The following is a 23,651-nucleotide window of genomic DNA, read 5'->3' as shown; positions in this document are numbered from 1 at the left end:
TATGCACACTTCCGCATCCGCAAGATGGCGGCCTCCATCGAGTGATTTGGTGCGTCAAAGCTTGGAATTCTCAAAGGATCCAGCAAAATCTGGCTTTTCAACATAATACGTACGCGTTCATTCACAACACCGGCTTAGCCGGCTACAAACCCAAGCGGTATTCAAACAATTTGCTGAAGGTAAGTGTTAGAGATACCCAGACAGCACTACTTTAAGATTGCACGCGGTCACTCAATGGGTGAGGAAGAGTCGTGTTGGAACATCGGCCCGGCTCCACTCCTGGACTGCTGGGGAAAAACAGTCTGTTAGCTGCTGCACAAACGAACCCGATGAAGAGCGAAGTTACATGCACAGGGCGACGATTTAAAAGTTCACGTGATGGAGGAAAATCGAAAAAGGTTCATGCGGGTTTTTGTCCCCCATCGCACCGTGGAGCGAAAGGGGGACTATGGTTTTTCCGTCCGTGTGTGCGTCCGTGCGTAAGCGAAGGACCGAATTCTAATTTGGTGTGTGGGTGAAACCCACATCAAAATCCAAGATGGCCACCGCCATATATGTCTGACGCCATCCATGTATGTCTGAACATTGTGAGCGGAATATCTTGAAAAATAAGCGAAGTACCAACTTCTAATCTGGTGTGTGGGTGTATCTAGGCATAAGGAAGAACGCTATTGAAAATTGGGTCGCCACGTCAAAATCCAAGATGGCCACCACCATATATATGTCTGAACCTTGTGAGCGAAATATCTTGAAAAATAAACGAACTACTAACGTCTAATCTGGTGTTTGGGTGTATCTACGCATAAGTGAGAACGCTATGGAAAATTGGGTCGTCACGTCAAAATCCAAGATGGCCGCCTTGCGTCTTCCACTTTGTCAACTCATCATTTCACCGACGCGGGACCTCGGCGTAACGCTTGTCCCTAGTCCTCGTGGATAATCGTCTGCCTCCATTTCCTGTACTACTACAACTAATGATCCTCCACACCCCCCAAAAAATACCAAAAATCATTTTGTTTTGCAAATCATGCTTGAATAAATCTAACGGTCAACCTGGACAGGTGCAATATAGGTAATCTCTACATTGTTGACTTCCTGTGGCAGAGTGGACCGAGAGGTGCAAAAGGTAAATACTCAAAACGAGGCCAGTTTCGAGTCAAAAGGTCACGTAGTCATTTGACTTCTGATATTCAAAACAAACGGTATAATGCTCTCCAAATGTAAAACCAGGAAGTAGAACATCGTCCGGTGAAGGTGAACGATGAGAGGCCATGCCAGAATGGGGAGCAGTTGGGTGGAGTACGAGGGGAAGCACATCCTGCGGTGAAAGCACAAGTCAATGGGCATCTTACACGGCAAGGCCTGTCAACTTCACTTTCATTTAGCAACCGCATTCACCCAATAAATAAATAGATATGGATATACAAACAAACATTCTTCGACAGACGAAATTGGGTGCGAGCATTCACCTCCACAACATTCGTTAAATACAAGGACGCTACTTACCATTAAACTACCCTTCACATTGTAAGTAGTCTTCCTCGTCCAATACCATGTCGAGACTCCAGGGTAGACGAGAGTCACACAGCAATGAGAAACTGCTGCACACGATCATTCGCGCATCCAGGTGTGATGGAACATCCGCACGTCTCATGAAAAGACGGACTACACTTGCAGTGTCACAACGCATTTCAAAATGGCGTGCCTACCCGACGGAGCGGCAGGTCAGGAAAACGATCCTCTTCAACTTTTTGTTGTAAAAAAAAAGTAGTTGAAGGACCAGAGGCTACCCTCTTCACCATAGCGGTCAGAAGCCAAGTCAGGATTGTAGCTGGATGGGGTGGGAGCACAGGTGATGCAAGCCAAATCACGACCGACAATCAGTCCAAAGCACAGGGGAAGATGTCATCAGTTCCAAAATGAACATCCTCCATGAACCTCTAAACTTGGAGGCAGAGGGTTAAAAAAAATTGCTCTCACCTGTAGATGTCACACTCAGACAGCACAATCTCATCGTCGATAGCCTTCCAAAGCGCAGGTCCGAGCTCGGTGAAGCGGGAGCCAGCAGCAGAGCCAAGGGGACTATTCACTGCATTCTCCACCTGCAGACACGGCCCACAAGCGCCGACACATTACCTTTCACTACTTTGTCCCATCTTACTCGTGATGCCCAAAAATCAAACTGCACACAAACCCAGGACAGCGACGGTTCACGGCTGAACACGTGCGAGCGGGCATGGCTGAAGTCGTGCGAGCGGGCATGGCTGAACTCGTGCGAGCGGGCATGGCTGAACTCATGCGAGCGGGTATGGCTGAACTCGTGCGAGCGGGCATGGCTGAACTCGTGCGAGCGGGCATGGCTGAACTCGTGCGAGCGGGCATGGCTGAACTCGTGCGAGCGGGCATGGCTGAACTCGTGCGAGCGGGCATGGCTGAACTCTTGCGAGCGGGCATGGCTGAACTCGTGCGAGCGGGCATGGCTGAACTCGTGCGAGCGGGCATGGCTGAAGTCGTAATGTGGTCGAAAGGCGGAATTCAGAGTCGACATCAGGTAGTACAACGTCTTTCGACTGCAAGTGTCACACAAGGGGCCGTCTCCACCTTCCTCTGCACTCTGACACGCGACAAAAAGTGGGGAATATTTTTGTGTCGAGCGAACAAAAGCTTGAATACGCATCAAAGGAAGCAGGACATTGCATTATGGGAACATTTTAGCTCTGATTGTGCACAATAATTAGGTATTGTAGCGGCTGCCGCTGGGGTTACACAATCGCCTTGCACCTATCAAGGACGCGGAGCGATCACCAGGCCGGGCTCGTCCAGGACGCCCGGGCAGGCCCGCGCTCGACTTGCCAGGCCTCGGTCGGGACGCCCGGGCAGGCTCGCCCTCGGCTTGCCAGGCCGCAGCCGGCCCGCGGGGCCACGCCCCCTGGCGCCAGGCCTGGGCAAACCCCCTGGCGGAATAGATATATATTGCCGACCGTAAAACGTTTTTCCCAGAGTGCCTGAGTGTTTGATTCTAATAAAGCAGCTCAGATGAATTCAAGCTTTTTGTCGCGTCCATTCTTTCGATCGACGTGGGAGCCACAGCTCCTTCATTGGTGACCTATCGACATGGACACGGCAGTCGCCCTTAAACTGCCTACCTTCTGGGAGGCTCACGCGGCGGTTTGGTTCGCACAAGCGGAGTCCCTGTTCGCCCTGCGAGGCATCACGGCGGACGACACCCGCTTCCACCACGTGGTCGCTGCGCTCGGTTCAGCCACCGCAGCCCGCGCCCTGAGCCTCCTCGAGAGACCGCCAGCCGCGGACAAATACGGCGCGATTAAGAAGCTTCTCCTCGATGCTTTCGCCCTCCCAGCGGCGGAACGCGCACGGCGCCTGCTCGATTTGCCGGAGCTCGGCGACACGCGCCCTTCCGAGCGAATGGACTACATGCTTTCGCTGCTCGGCGAGCACTCTCCGGCATTCCTGTTCCGGGAGCTGTTCCTCCGTCAGCTGCCTAACCCGGTACGCCTCGCCCTGGCAAGCACGACGATCACAGATCCCCGGGCCCTTGCCAGAGAAGCCGACAAAATCTCCGCCGCGGGACAGCGCATCGCAGCGGCGACATGGGACCCGCCGCCGCCTGATGCACCATCCATGGCGCCCGAGCACCCGGCGCGTTCGACGGCCGAACTGCCGACGCAATTGGCGGCCGCTATACCGAGCCGACCACGTTCAGCACGACGTCCGAAGCCTCCACCCGACCAAGCGTGGTGTTCCTATCATGCCAGGTTCGGACAGAAGGCCCGGACATGCCGACCCCCGTGCACCTTCGGCGGGTCGGGAAACGGCCAGGCCGGCGTTCATTACCTGCCATGAACGCCGGCCACAGTCACACGGGCAACTTACTGTTCATCACGGATAAAGCGTCCGGACGGCGCTTCCTGTGCGACACCGGCGCCCAAGTGAGCGTCATGCCCGCCTCTGACCAGGACAGGCAATCCGCGGTTTGCGGCCCCTCCTTGGTTGCGGCCAACGGATCGACTATCCGCACCTTCGGCCCGCGCAACGTCACCCTCTGCTTCGGCGGCCAACGCTTCGCTTGGACGTTTGTAACCGCCAACGTGCCCATGGCTCTGCTCGGCGCCGACTTCCTCTGCGCACACGGACTGCTGGTGGACGTCCAACGGCGTCGTTTAATCAACGCTGAAACCTTCAGCTCCCTGGTATGCACATTGAGCAGCTCCGCGCCGACCGAGCTGGCATGCACCGTCCCGGCGGCGAACGAGTTTGCTCGCCTGCTCGCGGAGTTCCCGGCCCTCACGCGGCCGACGTTTTCGGCCGTCGCAGTACGGCATGGGATCGAGCACCACATACCAACCACGGGCCCGCCGGTCTACGCCAGGGCCCGCCGCCTCGACCCAGCCAAGCTTGCCGTTGCGAAGGCCGAATTCGACGCGTTGGAGCACCTCGGCATCGTGCGGCGCTCCGATAGCGCGTGGGCCTCGCCACTGCACATCGTGCCAAAGCCGGGGGGTGGATGGCGCCCGTGTGGCGACTACCGCCGTCTTAATGACGCTACAACACCCGACAGGTACCCGATCCCGCATATCCAAGACTTCTCCGCCCGTCTGGCGGGACGGGTCATTTTTTCAAAAATTGATCTCATACGGGGATATCACCAGGTACCTGTCAGGGCGGCCGACGTCCCTAAAACGGCAGTCATCACGCCGTTCGGCTTATTCGAGTTCTTGCGGATGCCGTTTGGTCTCAAGAACGCGGCTCAGGCGTTCCAGCGCTTGATGGACGGCGTGCTGCGTGACCTGCCGTTCCTTTTCGTTTACCTGGACGACATCCTCGTCGCCAGCACGTCCCGGGCCGAGCACCTCCTCCACCTCCGAACACTGTTCGGGCGCCTCAGCGAGCACGGCCTCATCGTCAACCCGGCCAAATGCCACTTCGGCACGACGGCCGTTGATTTTTTGGGCCACCACATCACCAAGAACGGGGCTGTGCCACTGCCAACCAAGGTCGAGGCCATCACCACTTTCCCGCGTCCCCGCACCATAAAGGCCCTGCAGGAATTCCTGGGAATGGTGAATTTTTATCACCGCTTCGTGCCCCGCGCTGCTCAACTCATGCGGCCCCTCTACGAAGCCCTCCGGGGCAAGCCGGCCAAGCACGACATCGCCTGGTCCGCAGCAATGGATGCGGCCTTCCAAAGCTCAAAGCGGGCCCTCGCCGACGCAACACTGCTCGCTCACCCGGTGCTCAACGCTCCCATCGCCCTCACCACGGATGCCTCCGACTACGCGGTGGGCGCCGTACATGAGCAATGGGTGAACGGGGTTTGGCAGCCACTCGCTTTTTTCAGCCGGCAGCTCCGGCCGAACGAGCTCAAATACAGCACGTTTGACCGGGAGCTCCTCGGTCTACACCTGGCCGTCCGCCATTTCCGCCACCTCCTGGAGGGCCGACCTTTCACGGCGTTCGTCGACCACAAGCCGTTGGTTTACGCCATGGCCAAGGTCACGGAGCCATGGTCGGCCCGCCAACAGCGCCACCTCTCCGCCGTGTCGGAGTTTACCACGGACATCCGGCACGTCGCCGGCAAAAACAACGCCGTGGCCGACTGTCTTTCCCGGGCCAGCGCGAACGCGGTCCACCTGGGCGTGGATTTTGCGCTCATGGCGGCGGACCAAACCACCGACACCACGGTGCAAGCCCTCCGGGCGGCGGACACGGGCCTCCGCCTGGCCGACATCCCCTGCGCGGACACTGTCCTGCTCTGCGACGTCTCCCAAGGCCGGCCTCGCCCCATCGTGCCCGTCACCTGGCAACGCCGCATCTTCGCCTCCCTCCACGGCCTTTCCCACCCGGGCCGGAAAGCTTCCCAGAAGCTGGTGTCGGCGCGTTTCGTCTGGCACGGCCTTCGTCGGGACGTCCGCGATTGGACCAGCGCCTGCACCGCCTGCCAACGGGCCAAGGTCCACCGACACACCCAGGCCCCGCTGGCACCTTTCACCGTGCCCGAACGACGTTTCGACCACGTCAACGTGGATCTGGTGGGCCCCCTTCCCCCATCACGAGGGTTCACACACCTGCTCACCATGGTGGACAGGACCACCAGGTGGCCGGAGGCCGTTCCCCTCGTCTCCACCACCACCGCCGACGTGGCGCAGGCCTTCATCGCCACCTGGGTCGCCCGCTTCGGCGCACCGGCGGACATCTCGTCAGACCGCGGACCACAGTTCACCTCCGAGCTGTGGGGCGCGGTCGCCCGCAACCTGGGGGTCAAGCTCCACCGTACTACGGCCTACCACCCCCAAGCAAACGGGTTGTGCGAGCGATTCCACCGCTCCATGAAGGCCGCGCTCATGGCCGGCCTTCAAGACGGCGGTTGGGCCGACCGGCTGCCGTGGGTCCTTTTGGGCCTTCGCACGGCCCCCAAGGAGGACCTCCAGGCATCCACCGCCGAGCTGGTCTATGGCCAGGTGCTACGCGTCCCGGGCGAATTCGTGCCCGACGCTACCAGCCCCTGGTCCGCAGCTCGCCAGCGCTCGGACCTCCAGGAGGCCGCCCGACGGTTTGCCCCCGTGCCGACATCCCACCACGGTGACCCCCAGTCCTACGTCCCCCCAGCACTCCGCACCGCGGAGTATGTTTTTGTGCGTCACGACGCACATCGGCGGCCACTCCAGCCGCCGTACGACGGGCCCTTCCGGGTGCTGCGACGGGACGACAAGTCGTTCGTCATCGACATCGGCGGCAGGTCGGACCGGATTGCAGTGGACCGCCTCAAGCCGGCGCACGTGGACGTCGACCACCCACCACGGGTGGCCCTCCCGCCGCGGCGAGGCCGCCCCCCGTCCACGGTGCCCCCCACTCGACCGCCCACCACCTCACCGGACCCCCTCCCACGACCCACCAGGGGTCGCTTCGGCCGGGTCATCAGGACCCCCCTCAAGTTGACCCTGTCGGTGCAAGTCGATTCTGGGGGGACGTGTGTAGCGGCTGCCGCTGGGGTTACACAATCGCCTTGCACCTATCAAGGACGCGGAGCGATCACCAGGCCGGGCTCGTCCAGGACGCCCGGGCAGGCCCGCGCTCGACTTGCCAGGCCTCGGTCGGGACGCCCGGGCAGGCTCGCCCTCGGCTTGCCAGGCCGCAGCCGGCCCGCGGGGCCACGCCCCCTGGCGCCAGGCCTGGGCAAACCCCCTGGCGGAATAGATATATATTGCCGACCGTAAAACGTTTTTCCCAGAGTGCCTGAGTGTTTGATTCTAATAAAGCAGCTCAGATGAATTCAAGCTTTTTGTCGCGTCCATTCTTTCGATCGACGTGGGAGCCACAGCTCCTTCATTGGTTAAACTGCACACAAACCCAGGACAGCGACGGTTCACGGCTGAACACGTGCGAGCGGGCATGGCTGAAGTCGTGCGAGCGGGCATGGCTGAACTCGTGCGAGCGGGCATGGCTGAACTCATGCGAGCGGGTATGGCTGAACTCGTGCGAGCGGGCATGGCTGAACTCGTGCGAGCGGGCATGGCTGAACTCGTGCGAGCGGGCATGGCTGAACTCGTGCGAGCGGGCATGGCTGAACTCGTGCGAGCGGGCATGGCTGAACTCTTGCGAGCGGGCATGGCTGAACTCGTGCGAGCGGGCATGGCTGAACTCGTGCGAGCGGGCATGGCTGAAGTCGTAATGTGGTCGAAAGGCGGAATTCAGAGTCGACATCAGGTAGTACAACGTCTTTCGACTGCAAGTGTCACACAAGGGGCCGTCTCCACCTTCCTCTGCACTCTGACACGCGACAAAAAGTGGGGAATATTTTTGTGTCGAGCGAACAAAAGCTTGAATACGCATCAAAGGAAGCAGGACATTGCATTATGGGAACATTTTAGCTCTGATTGTGCACAATAATTAGGTATAACACCTTCCTGGGCTCACGGCCAGAGCCTGTGGTGCAGACAAGGCCTGCATGAGGTGAGGTTCTCCTTCCAGACAAAATTGCTTGAACATCTGCTTGTCATCTCCAGCCATCTTGCAAGAGTAGCTTTCAATCCTGTTAACAGAGACAGACCGTTGGCAGCAATAGCATCCCAGCAGCTTCCGAACAATGTCCATTTCTAAAATGCCGCACAGAACGTGAACCCACGAGCAGATCAGTGCACCGTTTCAAACCCTCCTTTATTACCCTTATTATTATCAAACTTAGTACATAGAAAATGAATTATGGCTTACATATGCACGCCATTGTTTTTCGAGATCAAATCCACGATGGCCGACTGGCGGCCATTTTGTTACTTAAGCATGTCTCCAACAATTTCTCGAACATGCATGGTCCAATTTTGTTCAAACTTGGCACAATCACAGCACATGATGACAAACACGTGCACCTCACTTTATTTTGCAATCTGATGAAAGATGGCTGACTGGTAGACTGGCGGCCATTTTGTTACTTAAGCATGTCTCCAACAATTTCTCGGACATGCATTGTCCAATTTTGTTCAAACTTGGCACAATCACAGCACATGATGACAAACACGTGAACCTCACTTTATTTTGCGATCTGATGAAAGATGGCCGACTGGTAGACTGGCGGCCATTTTGTTACTTAAGCATGCCTCCAGCAATTTCTCGGACATGCATTGTCCAATTTTGTTCAAACTTGGCACAATCACAGCACATGATGACAAACACGTGAACCTCACTTTATTTTGCGATCTGATGAAAGATGGCCGACTGGTAGACTGGCGGCCATTTTGTTACTTAAGCATGTCTCCAGCAATTTCTCGGACATGCATGGTCCAATTTTGTTCAAACTTGGCACAATCACAGCACACGATGACAAACACGTGCACCTCACTTTATTTTGCGATCTGATGAAAGATGGCCGACTGGTAGACTGGTGGCCATTTTGTTACTTAAGCATGTCTCCAACAATTTCTCGGACATGCATGGTCCAATTTTGTTCAAACTTGGCACAATCACAGCACATGATGACAAACACGTGCACCTCACTTTATTTTGCGATCTGATGAAAGATGGCCGACTGGTAGACTGGCGGCCACTTTAGTTGTAAAAAGCCTGATATTGAAGAAGTCCTCAACCATTTCTCGGACATGGATTCACCGATCTTGTTCAAATTTGGCACAGATATTGAATGATGGGTTACATATGCGCGGTGGGTTAGAAAGGCTCTTCTTCATATTTGATGGGTGAATGGCAGGAAGGACAAAGCCAAATATTGAAGCGGTTTATCCGCTTAAATAAATTTAAGGATTTAGACAAAAGAGAGGAAATTTTAAAACAGTTAACCATAATTGTTCTGTTCCTGAATGCAAATCAGACTCACGGAAATAGAGGAAATACAAGAAATATCCATGGATGAGAGGAGTCAATTTCCTATTGGCTAGTTAATACTATTGATACAATTAGATTCGTAAACAGGATTATAAATGAAATTGACATATGTGGGAAAATTACGTGCCAGGACCAGGAATCAACCCAAGGACCTCTGGTGAACCGTACCAGTGCTCTGCCATCTGAGCTATCTGAGCGACCCTGACTGAGCATGTCATTTTCCCCACACATATTTCTCACGTATATCAATTTAATTATGTTCATTAATCAAATAATTGCTTCACTACGCCCCCAGTGGTGTTTACAATAGAGGACATGGATTTCTCGCCCCCCCCCCCACCCCCCCCCCCCCCCATTGGAGGAAGACCCTCTCTTGTTCATCTTGCACGTTGGTTTGGCTGATTCCAGGTATGGATGACGGATTATGCAGAGTTGTGGGTTCAAATCGACATGAAGGTGACAATAATAAATAAATAAATATATATATGTACTAATCTTTTGGAAACCATGCATGGATTCACCTTTACTCTGATTGTTGATGAACACCCACCTGGCTCACCAATGACTAATGTAATACCTGCCCAATTCAAACCACTTACTCAGACTGCAATTCCACCTTTTGTGGTCGACGCTAATGTCACCATCACACGGATCATCGTGTTTAATATTGAACACGTTTCTCAAGATTGCCATTGTTAGATAAAGTTGTGATATGGATGGAGAATTAGCACCGGCTACGTTTATATTTACGGTCGTAGTTTTTCGCCTATTTTTATGTTATTTTGTTTCATTATTTTTTGTGTTTAATTTCATAATCGTAAACATCAGGTGAATTCTTGTTCGTAAACGCAAAGCCATGGACAGCTCCGCATCGCACGGTGACGGATGCTTGTCGATTACAGAATCGTCGTCACAACCCAAGTCATCAATGTGGGTCACATGGTTTACTGTTAGTAAAATGACTAGTGAAACGACATCAGGTGTTAACTTCGTTATGATTATTTTGTTAACAATGTCCTTCTCCAAATTTGGAATTGTTACATCATAAGAACCACACAGAATTCCACGCAGCCAGTTAGTTCATGATAAGGCCAAGATCCAGAAGGATAGGAAACGTGACTTGGCGTATGGCATCGGATGTGGAGACCCATCACACACTGAGCCCTCCGCATGGGAGAACGTTGGCAAAGTCTTCAGGCCCGTATGAATCACCATCGTCGTCCGGCTTATGAAAAGGCTCTGCTGTGAATACCCATTTGAACCTGCACGGTCACAGCTTCGATAACAGTCAAGTCGTCTTCTTGGGTAGAGAAGAAAAGTGCTTTGCTCGTGGTGTAAAAGAATCAATTTGAGAAAGAGTTGAATCACCATCTCTCAACAAAAGGGGCGGTTTGCGATGTAACCTGTCACGGACGTGGGACAAGGCTATTACATCTGTCCCACGTCGTCTACAATCATCACGGGACGCTGGATTGGTCAACAGACCACGTGGCAATGACTTGGAAATTTCCGAGGTTCCTCTTCACTTGAACGTCTGCTGTGAACAAGACGAGTGGATTCTTGCTGAAACGTCGGCTCCTCCAACTTGCAAGTCCAGCTTTTTCAATTATAAACTTTTACTGATTTATTTCCACCGGATGAATCACAACAACGTGCAAGCATTTCCATGCTGTTTCTGCAATTTCCATAATTGGAACGTTTCCATCTTGTCCACCCCATGCCCATTTTCCCCACATCCCTAATTTCCTCCAAGTCCCCCTCGATTTTGTACCCCAACCCTGTTGTTGGTGTTTCCCCTCTCTCCTTCTCCTGTTCCTTTTGCTCCGTTTCGTCCTGATCCATTCTACGTTCGAGCTCCTTCACGAACCTCGTCATTATACACAAAAAAGCATTTGTAACTCGACTCCAAGAAAATAAGTTGATTATATTTTATTATTTTCCAGTTTGTAAAAAGGTTTGGCTTCAGTTTGAAAAATCCCATAGGAAGGTCGCCCTTCCTTTAATTGTCAAATCATTCCTTTCCATTCGATTCAATTCCCTCCCCTCATTCTTTAGCTTCCCCTGCTGGCCCACAGCAGTGGAGTTAGTGATTGGCCTTTTGTATTTTCTGTGTTTCGTTTTCTGTTTGGATGTCGATAATAAGTTATTCATTTATAATCAAGGTGGAGTGACGTGTTCACTTCCATGGTGAAATTAGACTCTAAAGCAAATAAGTTTTGAAGTTAAGAGAACAGGTATCCACCAGACCAGTTTGGCAGGCCAAGCTTGCTGTGCCCTCTGGGTGTTGCAAGAGTTGCTTAATTAACAATAATGTGACGGATCCTGGAACCAACCTCACACAAAATGACCTGCATTCGTCATGGGCGCAAACACCATACGCAGCTTCTCTCACAGCGGGTGGACACATGGAGAAAGTGAGACGGTTACATTCCCCCCCCCCCCCACGCCTCCCCCCACCCCCCCCCCCCCACGCCCCCCCCCCCCAGCCAGTGAGCATCACCATCGATGCTGCGTGGTCCAACTACCTTGAAATATCCGAAGCCCTGGAGCAGCTTCGTGGCAGCAACACCGAGACACAGGACACACAGTCAGATGCAGCTATTTGGTTGAATGGCATGATCACCTGACCGACATTTTCACTGTATACCTATTCTTTTGGAAGCCCTTTCTAACTGAGATGAATGACACCCACAAAAAATTCTTTTATAAATGCACAATAGTCATTGTTGATAATTGCTTTATCTGTGTGTAAACCACGTGATACTAAATTGATAAATAATCATTCTCAGCACTCTTTTGAAGGCTGATAATTATGAAAAGAACATCAGTGAGTGAAAATATGGAGCAGGCAATTTAACAGAGAGGATATCCTGGTCGTGGTCGTGGTCGTCGTAGTCGTGGTCATGCTCGTAGTGGTCGTCGGGGTCATGCTCGTAGTGGTCGTTGTGATCGTGGTCATGGTCGTGGTCGTGGTCGTGGTCGTGGTCGTCGTAGTCGTAGTCGTGGTCGTGCTCGCTGTGGTCGTCGTGGTCATGCTCGTAGTGGTCGTTGTGATCGTGGTCATGGTCGTAGTGGTCGTCGAGGGCATGGTCATGGTGGAGGCAGGGGTCAAGACAATATGTAACAAGAACAAGAAAGAGCAATCAGAGATAGCAAACCTTCACCAGGATGTGTCAGTGGTTTTCAAGGCTTTTGTGTTAAAACAAATATGACGGCCGAACCACGTGACCGATGACGTCATCATTATATTTTTTCTCCACCAATTTATCCCAAGATCATGCTCAAGAAATTTCATCTTGATCGGATGAAGTTTTGTACTTGTCGAATTATGACGTCATAATGGAGGCACCTATGACATCATCATTAACAGATGTTCTTCCAAATGTAGAGTTCTTTACAATGAGTCGTCAATTTTTTTTCTTTTCAGCGCTTTCGGAGATATGGAGGTGCAAAGTTTTTCGGTGTTTCCAAGATGACGGTCGACCCACGTGACCTATGACGTCATAATTATCATTAAAAAATACCGCAGGTGGAGTTGCACCTATGGTGTAAATTTCCTGCCAATCGGACCAACGGTTGTAGAGAAAATCATATTTATTCTGTGCGGACAAACAGACAGACAAACAGACAGACAGACAAACAAACTCAAATGCAACGAGAACGCCACTCAGTAGAGCGCATACTCCCGCCGTGAGTCAAGTTGGAATAGTACAATTTCACAACAGTTTGAGGGAGTAGTTCAGTGACAACACAAGACAACACAAGACAGACACTGCACAGATATATATATCGATATAATATATAGAAGATAATGTTAAAAAAAACAAGGCAATTTCACTTACATTTTCGGATTCAGCGTTCAATTCTACATAAGTGAGTGTATTTTGAGGCATGTGTGACTTCAAATAAAATTGTAAGCCAGGAAAACGTGCGTTTCATTCCTTAGGGATACAATTTAGCGGCTACCGCTGGGTATACACAATCGCCTTGCACCTACCGAGGACGCGGAGCGATCACCATGCCGGGCTCGCCCAGGACGCCCGGGCACGCCCGGTCTCGCCTTTCCAGGGCTCGCCCAGGACGCCCGGGCATGCCCGCTCTCGACTTGCCAGGCCTCGTCCAGGACGCCTGGGCATGTCCAGACTCGCCTTTCCAGGGTTCGCCCAGGACGTCCGGGCACGCCCGGCCTCGCCTTTCCAGGGCTCGTCCAGGACGCCCGGGCATGCCCGCTCTCGACTTGCCAGGCCTCGTCCAGGACGCCCGGGCATGTCCAGACTCGCCTTTCCAGGTTTCGCCCAGGACGCCCGGGCACGCCCGGTCTCGCCTTTCCAGGGTTCGCCCAGGACGCCCGGGCACGCCCAGCCTCGCCTTTCCAGGGCTCGTCCAGGACGCCCGGGCATGCCCGCTCTCGACTTGCCAGGCCTCGTCCAGGACGCCCGGGCATGTCCAGACTCGCCTTTCCAGGGTTCGCCCAGGACGCCCGGGCACGCCCAGCCTCGCCTTTCCAGGGCTCGTCCAGGACGCCCGGGCATGCCCGCTCTCGACTTGCCAGGCCTCGTCCAGGACGCCCGGGCATGTCCAGACTCGCCTTTCCAGGTTTCGCCCAGGACGCCCGGGCACGCCCGGTCTCGCCTTTCCAGGGTTCGCCCAGGACGCCCGGGCACGTCCAGCCTCGCCTTTCCAGGGCTCGTCCAGGACGCCCGGGCATGCCCGCTCTCGACTTGCCAGGCCTCGTCCAGGACGCCCAGGCATGTCCAGACTCGCCTTTCCAGGGTTCGCCCAGGACGCCCGGGCACGCCCAGCCTCGCCTTTCCAGGGCTCGTCCAGGACGCCCGGGCATGCCCGCTCTCGACTTGCCAGGCCTCGTCCAGGACGCCCGGGCATGTCCAGACTCGCCTTTCCAGGTTTCGCCCAGGACGCCCGGGCACGCCCGGTCTCGCCTTTCCCGGGCAAACGCTCCGGGATAATGTGTATATATATTGCTGCCCGATAAACGGGCTTTTCAGAGTACCCGAGTTGATTTGACACAATAAAGAAACTCGGACGAATTCCAGCTTTTTGTCGCGTCCATTCTTCCGATTTACGTTGGAGCCCAGCTCCTACAACAACATGTAAAACTGGCCCAAACGTGAAAACAAAACTCGCTTATTTTAAGTCGTACGAGCTAATGCGACCAGTCATTCTTCTGGGAAGAATCCCGTGCACATGCAGGTCACACTTATAACTCACCTAAGTCTTTATAAGTTCATCAAATACTGACACCGCGATTGACATTCGCTGAGGTAAATGTTGATATCTCTTCTGATGTAAAAAAAAAAAACAGTTTTAAAGCATTATACGTATCAAACGATACATTTTCTGAAACGGGGAAACCTAATACACACTTTGGTGGTTTCAAAATGACAGAATATGTCTTCATTAGAAAGAAAAAAAGAACCTTGAAGATGACGCTGCTAACACAATACACCACTCTAATGCATAACCACGAGTTTAAACTACATTTACAACAAATATGAAAACTATTTTCATAACACAATGTTATATATAGAACACATAGAAGATAATGTTTTTAAAAATGAGCCCTGTCTTCCAATGGTAAAAAAATCCTTCAACAAATTCCTGGATCCGGAATAATATCCTGAGCTTCACCAAAAACTAATCAATTCTTCCTTATCCCAAGGGCAATCATCCCACCAACTTTCATCCAAATCCGTTCAGAACTTTTCCAGATATCCTGTTCACAAACACACGAACACACACGCATGGACACGATCGAATGCATCACTCTCTGGCGGGAGTAATAACCTCTCAGGCGAGGGTAACTAGACGGAGGCTGTCTGCTGTCACTAATGAAATATTAAAGGGCAACAATAGTTATCAGAGGTTTGACCATGAGATAAGCAGGTTGTCATGTATGAAGCTGCAAATATTCATCGTTGTATCCCTACACCGTGACCGCATTGTATCCCTACGCCCATGCTCGGATGGCGCTGAGGTGAATCGGGCCTGTATTGGCAGAGTGAATAAACGTGCATGACAATCGATCGTAGTTTGTCGAGATACCTTCCATAGCGACGAGGATAAACATCTGGACCATGACTTCTTTCGGCCATATCGATGAATTCGCCCCTCATGAGGGGGAGTATTCTGAGCGGTTGTCTTTTTACTTCGAGACGAACGGCATCGCGACCGAAGCCCGGATGAAGGCCGTCTTCCTGTCCGTTTGCGGAGGTGAGACGTTCACACTCGTTAAAAACCTGATTCGGCCTCGGACAATCCAGGAGCTCACGTATGCAGAGCTCAAGGCCGCTTTGAAGGAACATTGTAATCCATCTCCTTCAGTCATCCTGTGTCGGTTTAATTTTTACATGTGCAGACAACAGCAAGGTCAGTCGATCGCAGACTTCATTGCACACCTCAAAAAACTGTCACATCTGTGTGAGTTTGGGGACACGATTGATGACATGCTCCGTGATTTGCTGGTGGTTGGCATGTCCGATGACCGCACTCGTAGACGCCTGCTTGCTGAGAGAAGACTGACGTTCCAAAATGCCAGAGACACCGCCATTTCCATGGAGAGTGCTGAACGCAACGCTACAAGCATCGGTGCCACTCGCTCGTCTGGTACCAGCCCTGCTGTGAATCGGTTGGATCATGTTCAGCCAAAACGTTGGAACAAAGCTCCTCGTCAGAAGCCAGTGCAGTCTCAAACACACAACAAATGTTTTCAGTGCAACGGAAAGCACCCTCCGGAGACGTGTCGGTTCAAAGATGCAACCTGCCATTTCTGTTCGAAAACTGGCCATATTGCTCCAGCTTGCATCACTCGCAAATCGGGAAAAGGGAAAGCTGCTGACAAGATTCATCAGTTTATCGATTCGGAGGAACCTGAGCTTGACCAGGTGAGCTCTGTTTCTGACAACTCAGAATCGTATGACCTGCTTCATATTGATTCTCACCATAGGCGGGACCCTCTTCTTGCCACTGTTGTCGTCAACAATCGACCATTGCAAATGGAGGTCGACACTGGTGCGGCCATCTCGCTCATCAGCCATGCTGTTTTCACAAACCTGTGGAGTGATGCTGACCGACCCCATCTGAAACCTACTACCTATGGACTCTCCACCTATACAGGTGAGAAGATTGTTCCCTGCGGTACATGTGACGTCACGGTGGGCTACGATAACCGTGACTTTCACCTACCCCTGATCGCCATTCCTGGAAAGGGCCCTTCCTTACTCAGCAGGAGCTGGTTGAGCATAATTCGACTGAAGTGGAAAAGCATTCATCAACTCCGGGCAGTCAACGTTTCTGCTACCGCAGCATACACAATCAAAAATGTGCTGGATACGTACCCGGATGTCTTCAAGGATGAGCTTGGAACCTTGAAAGGACATACGGCTAAACTCAGGGTTGACCGGGATGCCAATCCTATATTTTGCAGAGCTCGCCCAGTCCCTTTTGCCCTGCGTGAGCGGATTGACAAGGAACTGGATCATCTTGAAAATCTCCTTTTCTTCTCAATTTGCCCCCTCTCACTCCCTCTCCTCAAAGCGTCCTCCCCGCTTCTTCCCCCTTCCAACTCTCACCTCCATCTCCCCCAACCTTCTGCCTCGCTCTTCTCCCTCCTCAAATAACACCTCATTGTGCCTCACCCAATCACCATCAAACCTTTTGTCCGCCCCATCCTTCCCTTTCTCCGAGCTATTCTGAAATCTCTGACACACCTTCAACAGCTCTCCCTACCTCTTCCACCTCTTCCACATCTTACCCTACCCCTCCTCCCCCCTGTTCTGTATCCGATGCTCCCCCTTCCTCTTCATTAACGGTATGGACCTCAAACATCCGGGCCTTCGTTCAAACTTAACTGATCTCTCCATACAGGTTGCTTCTGTCAAACCAGACGTGATCTGCTTAACAGAAACTTTCCTCCTTCATGATGTCTCTGATTCCTTAGTATCTCTCCCGGGTTACTCCCTCTTCCGGTATGATAGACCTGAGCCTCGTCCTGGAGGTGGGGTTGCTATCTTTATCAAAAACTCTCTTCCTCACTCGCCCTGCACTGCACTCTCTCCACCTCACCCCCAGGAATACCTCTGGCTACGGCTTCCCCTTCGCTCCCACCTCTTGTTCATATGTGTGTTGTACCGTCCACCAAACAGTGATGACTCCATCTACATCTCACTGTCTGATAATATGGACCAACTTCTATCTACTCATCCCAACTCTCTCTTCCTCATATGTGGTGATTTCAACTGTCATCATGCCAGTTGGCTGGGTGTGGGTACCTCTCTCACCAGCCATGGCTCCTCAGCAAAGGACTTCTGCGACTCACTGGGACTGACACAATCTGTCAATTTCCCGACCCGGATCTCAGTCAACGGAGCATCTTCTCTTCTGGACTTGGTTATGACTAACTTCCCTGAAAATGTCTGCTGCTCTTCTTCTGCTCCAATCGGATCATCTGATCATGTCCTTGTTAAAGTGGACATCTCTCTGACCATTCTCAGGGAGCCTGCTCAGCGTCGACGAGCCTGGCATTTCACTCAGGCCAACTGGCACGGTCTTCAAGCAGCCATCAATCATCTGGACTGGTCTCCCATCTCTACCACCTCTGACATCAACTCATCCTGGGAATTCTTCCAAAGTAAATTGCTCTCTCTCATGCACAGATTTATCCCATCTCGTCTTCAGTTGTCATACCCTTCCTCAAGTCCATGGTACACGGAATCTTGTGGTGAGGCTGTTGCCCAGAAACAACTTGCCTTCGTCTCCTGGAAAGCAAATCCAACGGAAGGAAATCTCATTTCCTTTCACAAAGCCCGAAACAAGTGTGTGTCCACCCTCAGGAGAGCCAGGAAACAATATCTCTCCGTTCTCAAGACCGAACTCTCTTATCTGTCTCCCTCTTCCAAATCCTGGTGGCGTCTGGTCAAATCCGTTTCTGGTGTTTGTTCCCCCTCCATCCCCTCCCTTACCTCAAACGGCTACACAGCTGACTCCGCACGTGAAAAAGCTGAATGCCTCAACTCTGTGTTTGCCTCTAAATCTTGTGTCCCAAACCCATCCCTCTCTGTACCCACCATACCCAGTCGTACCCAGCTGCTCCTGGACTCCGTGTCCTTTCCTCCTGACAAGGTGGAAAAGTTTCTGTCAACCCTCGACTCTGATTCTGCAACTGGACCCGACGGCATCAGCCCACGGGTCCTAAAATCCTGCTCTGCCGCTCTATCTCACCCTCTCTCTGTTCTCTTCACCCTCTCTTTTGCTCAAGGTCAACTGCCATCTGCTTGGAAATCAGCCAACATCACCGCTTTGCACAAAAAAGGTGCAAAAACAGATCCTAGCAACTACAGACCAATCAGCCTTCTCCCAATTATCAGCAAAGTCATGGAATCCATCATTGCTTTGGATATGAAATCTTTCCACTTCTCCAATGGCTTGATCTCTGATCATCAATTTGGTTTCAGACCAGGTCACTCTACTCTGGACATGCTGCTTCTGCTGTCTCCACAATGGATGGAGGTCCTCAATGCCAAACAGGATATTAGAGCTGTCTCCCTCGACATATTAGACTGGTTCAATTTCCAGCAAATGTGATTGCATGAGGCATTTTTGAGGAAAAGCAAACAAATAGGTTTTTCTTAAAGGGGATTTTGTGCTGAATATGAATATCTTGTTTGTGTTTCCCAAAATTGCCTAATTAGGTCATTAATTAAGGTCAAAGGTCAATAATCCTCCCCGAATATGAATATCCTCCCCGCTTCTTCCCCCTTCCAACTTTCACCTTCATCTTCCTCAACCTTCTGCCTCACTCTTCCCCCTCCTCAAATAACACCTCACTGCGCCTCACCCAAACACCATCAAACCTTTTGTCCGCCCCATTCTTCCCTTTCTCCAAGCTATTCTGTAATCTCTGACACACCTGCAACAGCTCTCCCTACCTCTTCCTCCTCTTCCACATCCTGCCCTACCGCCCCCCCCCCCCCCCCTGTTCTGTATCCGATGCTCCCCCTTCCTCTTCCTTAACAGTATGGACCTCAAACATCCGGGGCCTTCGCTCAAACTTAACTGATCTCTCCATACAGGTTGCTTCTGACAAACCAGACGTGATCTGCTTAACAGAAACCTTCCTCCTTCATGATGTCTCTGATTCCTTGGTATCTCTCCCAGGTTACTCCCTCCTCTGGTATGATAGACCTGAGCCTCGTCCTGGAGGTGGGGTTGCTATCTTTATAAAAAAACTCTCTTCCTCACTCGCCCTGCACTGCCCTCTCTCCACCTCACCCCCAGGAATACCTTTGGCTACGGCTTCCCCTTCGCTCCCACCTTTTGTTCATATGCGTGTTGTACCGTCCACCAAACAGTGATGACTCCATCTACATCTCGCTGTCTGATAATATGGACCAACTTCTATCTACCCATCCCAACTCTCTCTTCCTCATATGTGGTGATTTCAACTGTCACCATGCCAGTTGGCTGGGGGTGGGTACCTCTCTCACCAGCCATGGCTCTTCAGCAAAGGACTTCTGTGACTCACTGGGACTGACACAATCTGTCAATTTCCCAACCTGGATCTCAGTCAATGGAGAATCTTCTCTTCTGGACTTGGTTATGACTAACTTCCCTGAAAATGTCTGCTGCTCTTCTTCTGCTCCAATCGGCTCTTCTGATCATGTGCTTGTTAAAGTGGACATCTCTCTGACCATTTTCAGAGAGCCTCCTCAGCGTCGACGAGTCTGGCATTTCACTCAGGCCAACTGGCACGGTATTCAAGCAGCCATCAATCATCTGGACTGGTCTCCCATCTCTACTGCCTCTGACATCAACTCATCCTGGGAATTCTTCCAAAGTAAATTGCTCTCTCTCATGCACAGATTTATCCCTTCTCGTCTTCAGTTGTCATACCCTTCCTCCCGTCCATGGTACACGGAATCTTGTGGTGAGGCTATTGCCCAGAAACAACTTGCTTTCGTCTCCTGGAAAGCAAATCCAACGGAAGGAAATCTCATTTCCTTTCACAAAGCCCGAAACAAGTGTGTATCCACCCTCAGGAGAGCCAGGAAACAATATCTCTCCGTCCTCAGGACCGAACTCTCTTGGCTGTCTCCCTCTTCCAAATCCTGGTGGCGTCTGGTGAAATCTGTTTCTGGTGTTTGTTCCCCCTCCATCCCCTCCCTCACCTTAAATGGCCACACGGCTGACTCCGCACGTGAAAAAGCTGAATGCATCAACTCTGTGTTTGCCTCTAAATCTTGTGTCCCAAACCCATCCCTCTCTGTACCCACCGTACCCAGTCGTACCCAGCTGCTCCTGGACTCTGTGTCCTTTCCTCCTGACAAGGTGGAAAAGTTTCTGTCAACCCTCGACTCTGATTCTGCAACTGGACCTGACGGCATCAGCCCACGGGTCCTAAAATCATGTTCTTCTGCTCTTTCACTCCCCCTCTCTGTTCTCTTCACCCTCTCTTTTGCTCAAGGTCATCTTCCATCTGCTTGGAAATCTGCCAACATCACCGCTTTGCACAAAAAAGGTGCAAAAACAGATCCCAGCAACTACAGACCAATCAGCCTTCTCCCAATTATCAGCAAAGTCATGGAATCCATCATTGCTTCAGATATGAAATCTTTCCTCTTCTCCAATGGCTTGATTTCTGATCATCAATTTGGTTTCAGACCTGGACACTCCACTCTGGACATGCTGCTTCTGCTTTCTCAACAATGGATGGAGGTCCTCAATGCCAAACAGGAAATTAGAGCAGTCTCCCTTGACATATCATGTGCCTTCGATACGGTCTGGCACCCCGCTCTGCTCACCAAACTCTCCTCTTTTGGTATCCATGGAAATCTCCACGCATGGCTGGCGCACTTCCCCTCTAGTCGTCGTCAACGTGTGGCCCTGAATGGGTTTCTCTCATCTCCTCTTCCTGTTCAGGCTGGAGTTCCACAAGGCAGTGTTCTGGGCCCTGTGCTTTTTCTGGTCTTCATCAATGATCTCTCTGACTCTCTTGAAAATCCTCTCTATCTCTTTGCTGACGACTCTACTCTCTGTCGCTCCATTCTTCATCCCTCAGATCGGCAGTCTGCAGCCTCCTCACTCTCTGCAGACCTTGACAAAATCACAGACTGGGCAAACAAGTGGAACATGTCTTTCAATCCTGACAAATCTCACACTCTTACGATGCCTCTCCGAAAAGACCGACTGGAAAACCCTCCCATCCACTTTCTGAATAATCCTCTCCAAGAAGTTCTGTCACTCAAGCTTTTGGGTCTCACTATCTGCCATGATCTTTCCTGGAAAACCCACATTTCAAATCTGGCCTCCAAAGCCAGTCGCCGACTGGGCATCCTCCGTCGTGCGAAGTCCTTCCTTGGCACACCTGAGCTCCTCACCACATACAAGGCTTTCATCCGCAGCTCAATGGAATACTGCTCTCCCCTCTGGGCTGGTGCTCCTGCCTCACACCTAGCTCGCCTTCACGCTGTTGAAACCAAAGCATTCAGAATCATTGGAATCTCCCACGATGAAGCTAACTCCAAGGGCCTCTCACTCACTCACCGCAGGCAGGTTGGTGGTCTTTCCGTCTTCTACCGACTCCTCTCTGGCCTTGCCCCCCCAGCTCTCTCTGTGCTCTGTCCCGCAAATATTCCTACAGGTCGCACAAGATCTGCCTGCAACCCTCTTTTGGTTAAACTGCCAAAATCAAGACTCTCTGCTCACCTTCACTCCTTCATTCCTCTTTTCTCCTGCCTCTGGAACAAACTCCCTCACTCTCTTCAATCCCACTCCACCCTCCAAGTCTTTAAAACAGCTGTTCACCACCATCTCTTATCTTCCCCCATCCAAAACCTTGATCTTTTCTACCCCCGCTAATTCACCCCAGATCCACCTTGTTTGGAATTCCAAGTTCTTTCCTGGAAGTCCTGGCAGTGTCCATATGTTTTATACCTCTCCCACCTTCCCATGCCCCCCCCCCCCCACAAAGCCCTCGCCCTCTCTCAGATCTCTCGATGTCTCCACGTCTCTCGGTCCCTGCTCTCAAATGTTGTGTTCGTGTCCTTCCCCCTCTCTCCCCATCTTGTCTACCACTCCCGATGTTATATGTTTTATGTGTCGGTTTGTCTTTCTGTGTGATTAATGTTCGCTCTTTCACGAGCCTCGATTTTGTATACAAGAAAGAAAAAAAAATCTGGGGATCATCGAGCAAATCCAGCATGCCGAATGGGCGGCGCCCATCGTTCCGGTCATAAAATCGGACCAGTCCATCCGCATATGTGGAGATTATAAAATGACCGTGAACAAGTGTTCTTCATTGGATAAATATCCAATCCCGAGGATCGAAGACCTCTATGCTCGTCTCACGGGAGGCAAGACTTTTACGAAACTCGATCTCAAATCCGCCTATCTACAGCTCCGCTTGGACGAGAATTCGAAACAGTATCTTACCATCAACACGCATCGTGGGTTGTACAGGTACCACCGACTCAGTTTTGGAGTGAAATCTGCACCTGGAATTTATCAGCGTGTCATGGACAGTTTGTTTGCCGCCGAACGCAACGTCGTTTGTTACCAGGATGATATTCTGGTTACTGGTCGTACGGACACGGAACATCTACAAAACCTGGATAGAGTTCTGAAGTAGATTTCGGACTCCGGCCTACGTTTGCGTCGAGACAAGTGCAAGTTTATGGTGCCATCAGTCACGTACCTGGGTCATACGATTGATGCCGAGGGTCTACACCCGACAGATGAGAAAGTCCGAGCTATCAAGGATGCTCCTGCTCCACGAGACGTGACCGAATTGAAGTCATACCTCGGTTTGCTTCAGTTCTATGGTCGTTACATCCCGAATGTGACCGGCGTTTTGGGCCCCCTTTATCGGCTTTTGAGGTAAGGAGTCTCCCGGAGCTGGGGGTCTACTGAACAATCAGCATTCCAGACCTCTAAGGATCTGCTCAAATCGTCCAATGTTCTCGTTCATTTTGATCCAGAGAAGGATCTTGTGCTGACATGCGATGCCTGTCGGTATGGAGTGGGGAGTGTATTATCACACGTGATGCCTGATGGTACGGAAAGACCTGTTGCATTTTCATCCAGAACGTTGTCCCTGGCAGAGAAGAACTATTCCCAACTTGACAAGGAAGGATTGGGAATCGTTTTCGGCGTCAGCAAATTTTGCCAGTACCTTCTTGGACATCATTTCACGATTCGCACTGATCACAAGCCGCTGATCAGTCTGTTTGGTCCAACTAAGGCGACATCTGACACACTACCGCCCAGGATCATCCGCTGGTCCCTGT

General features: G+C 51.8%; 1 protein-coding gene and 1 pseudogene across 1 annotated transcript in view; one reads left to right on the top strand and one right to left on the bottom strand.

Annotated features, from left to right (window-relative positions):
* Positions 1 to 1,269: 1,269 nt before the first annotated feature.
* Positions 1,270 to 8,112, bottom strand: LOC144890820 (repressor of RNA polymerase III transcription MAF1 homolog; annotated as a pseudogene).
* Positions 8,113 to 12,254: 4,142 nt separating this feature from the next.
* Positions 12,255 to 23,651, top strand: part of LOC137417405 (disabled homolog 2-interacting protein-like) — a gene marked incomplete at its 3' end in the record, with an annotated part of 73,266 nt that continues 61,869 nt past the window's right edge. The window contains exon 1 of the mRNA XM_078772662.1: positions 12,255 to 12,523. Within this exon, the coding sequence (XP_078628788.1) occupies positions 12,255 to 12,523 (269 nt within the window). The remainder of the gene's footprint in view (positions 12,524 to 23,651) is intronic.

Source organism: Myxine glutinosa, chromosome 2, assembly GCF_964187855.1.
Source record: "Myxine glutinosa chromosome 2, kmMyxGlut1.1, whole genome shotgun sequence".
In the NCBI taxonomy this organism is placed as follows: domain Eukaryota; kingdom Metazoa; phylum Chordata; class Myxini; order Myxiniformes; family Myxinidae; genus Myxine; species Myxine glutinosa.
The sequence above is the reverse complement of the archived record's forward strand: the minus strand, read 5'-3'. Positions and strand labels throughout refer to the sequence as shown.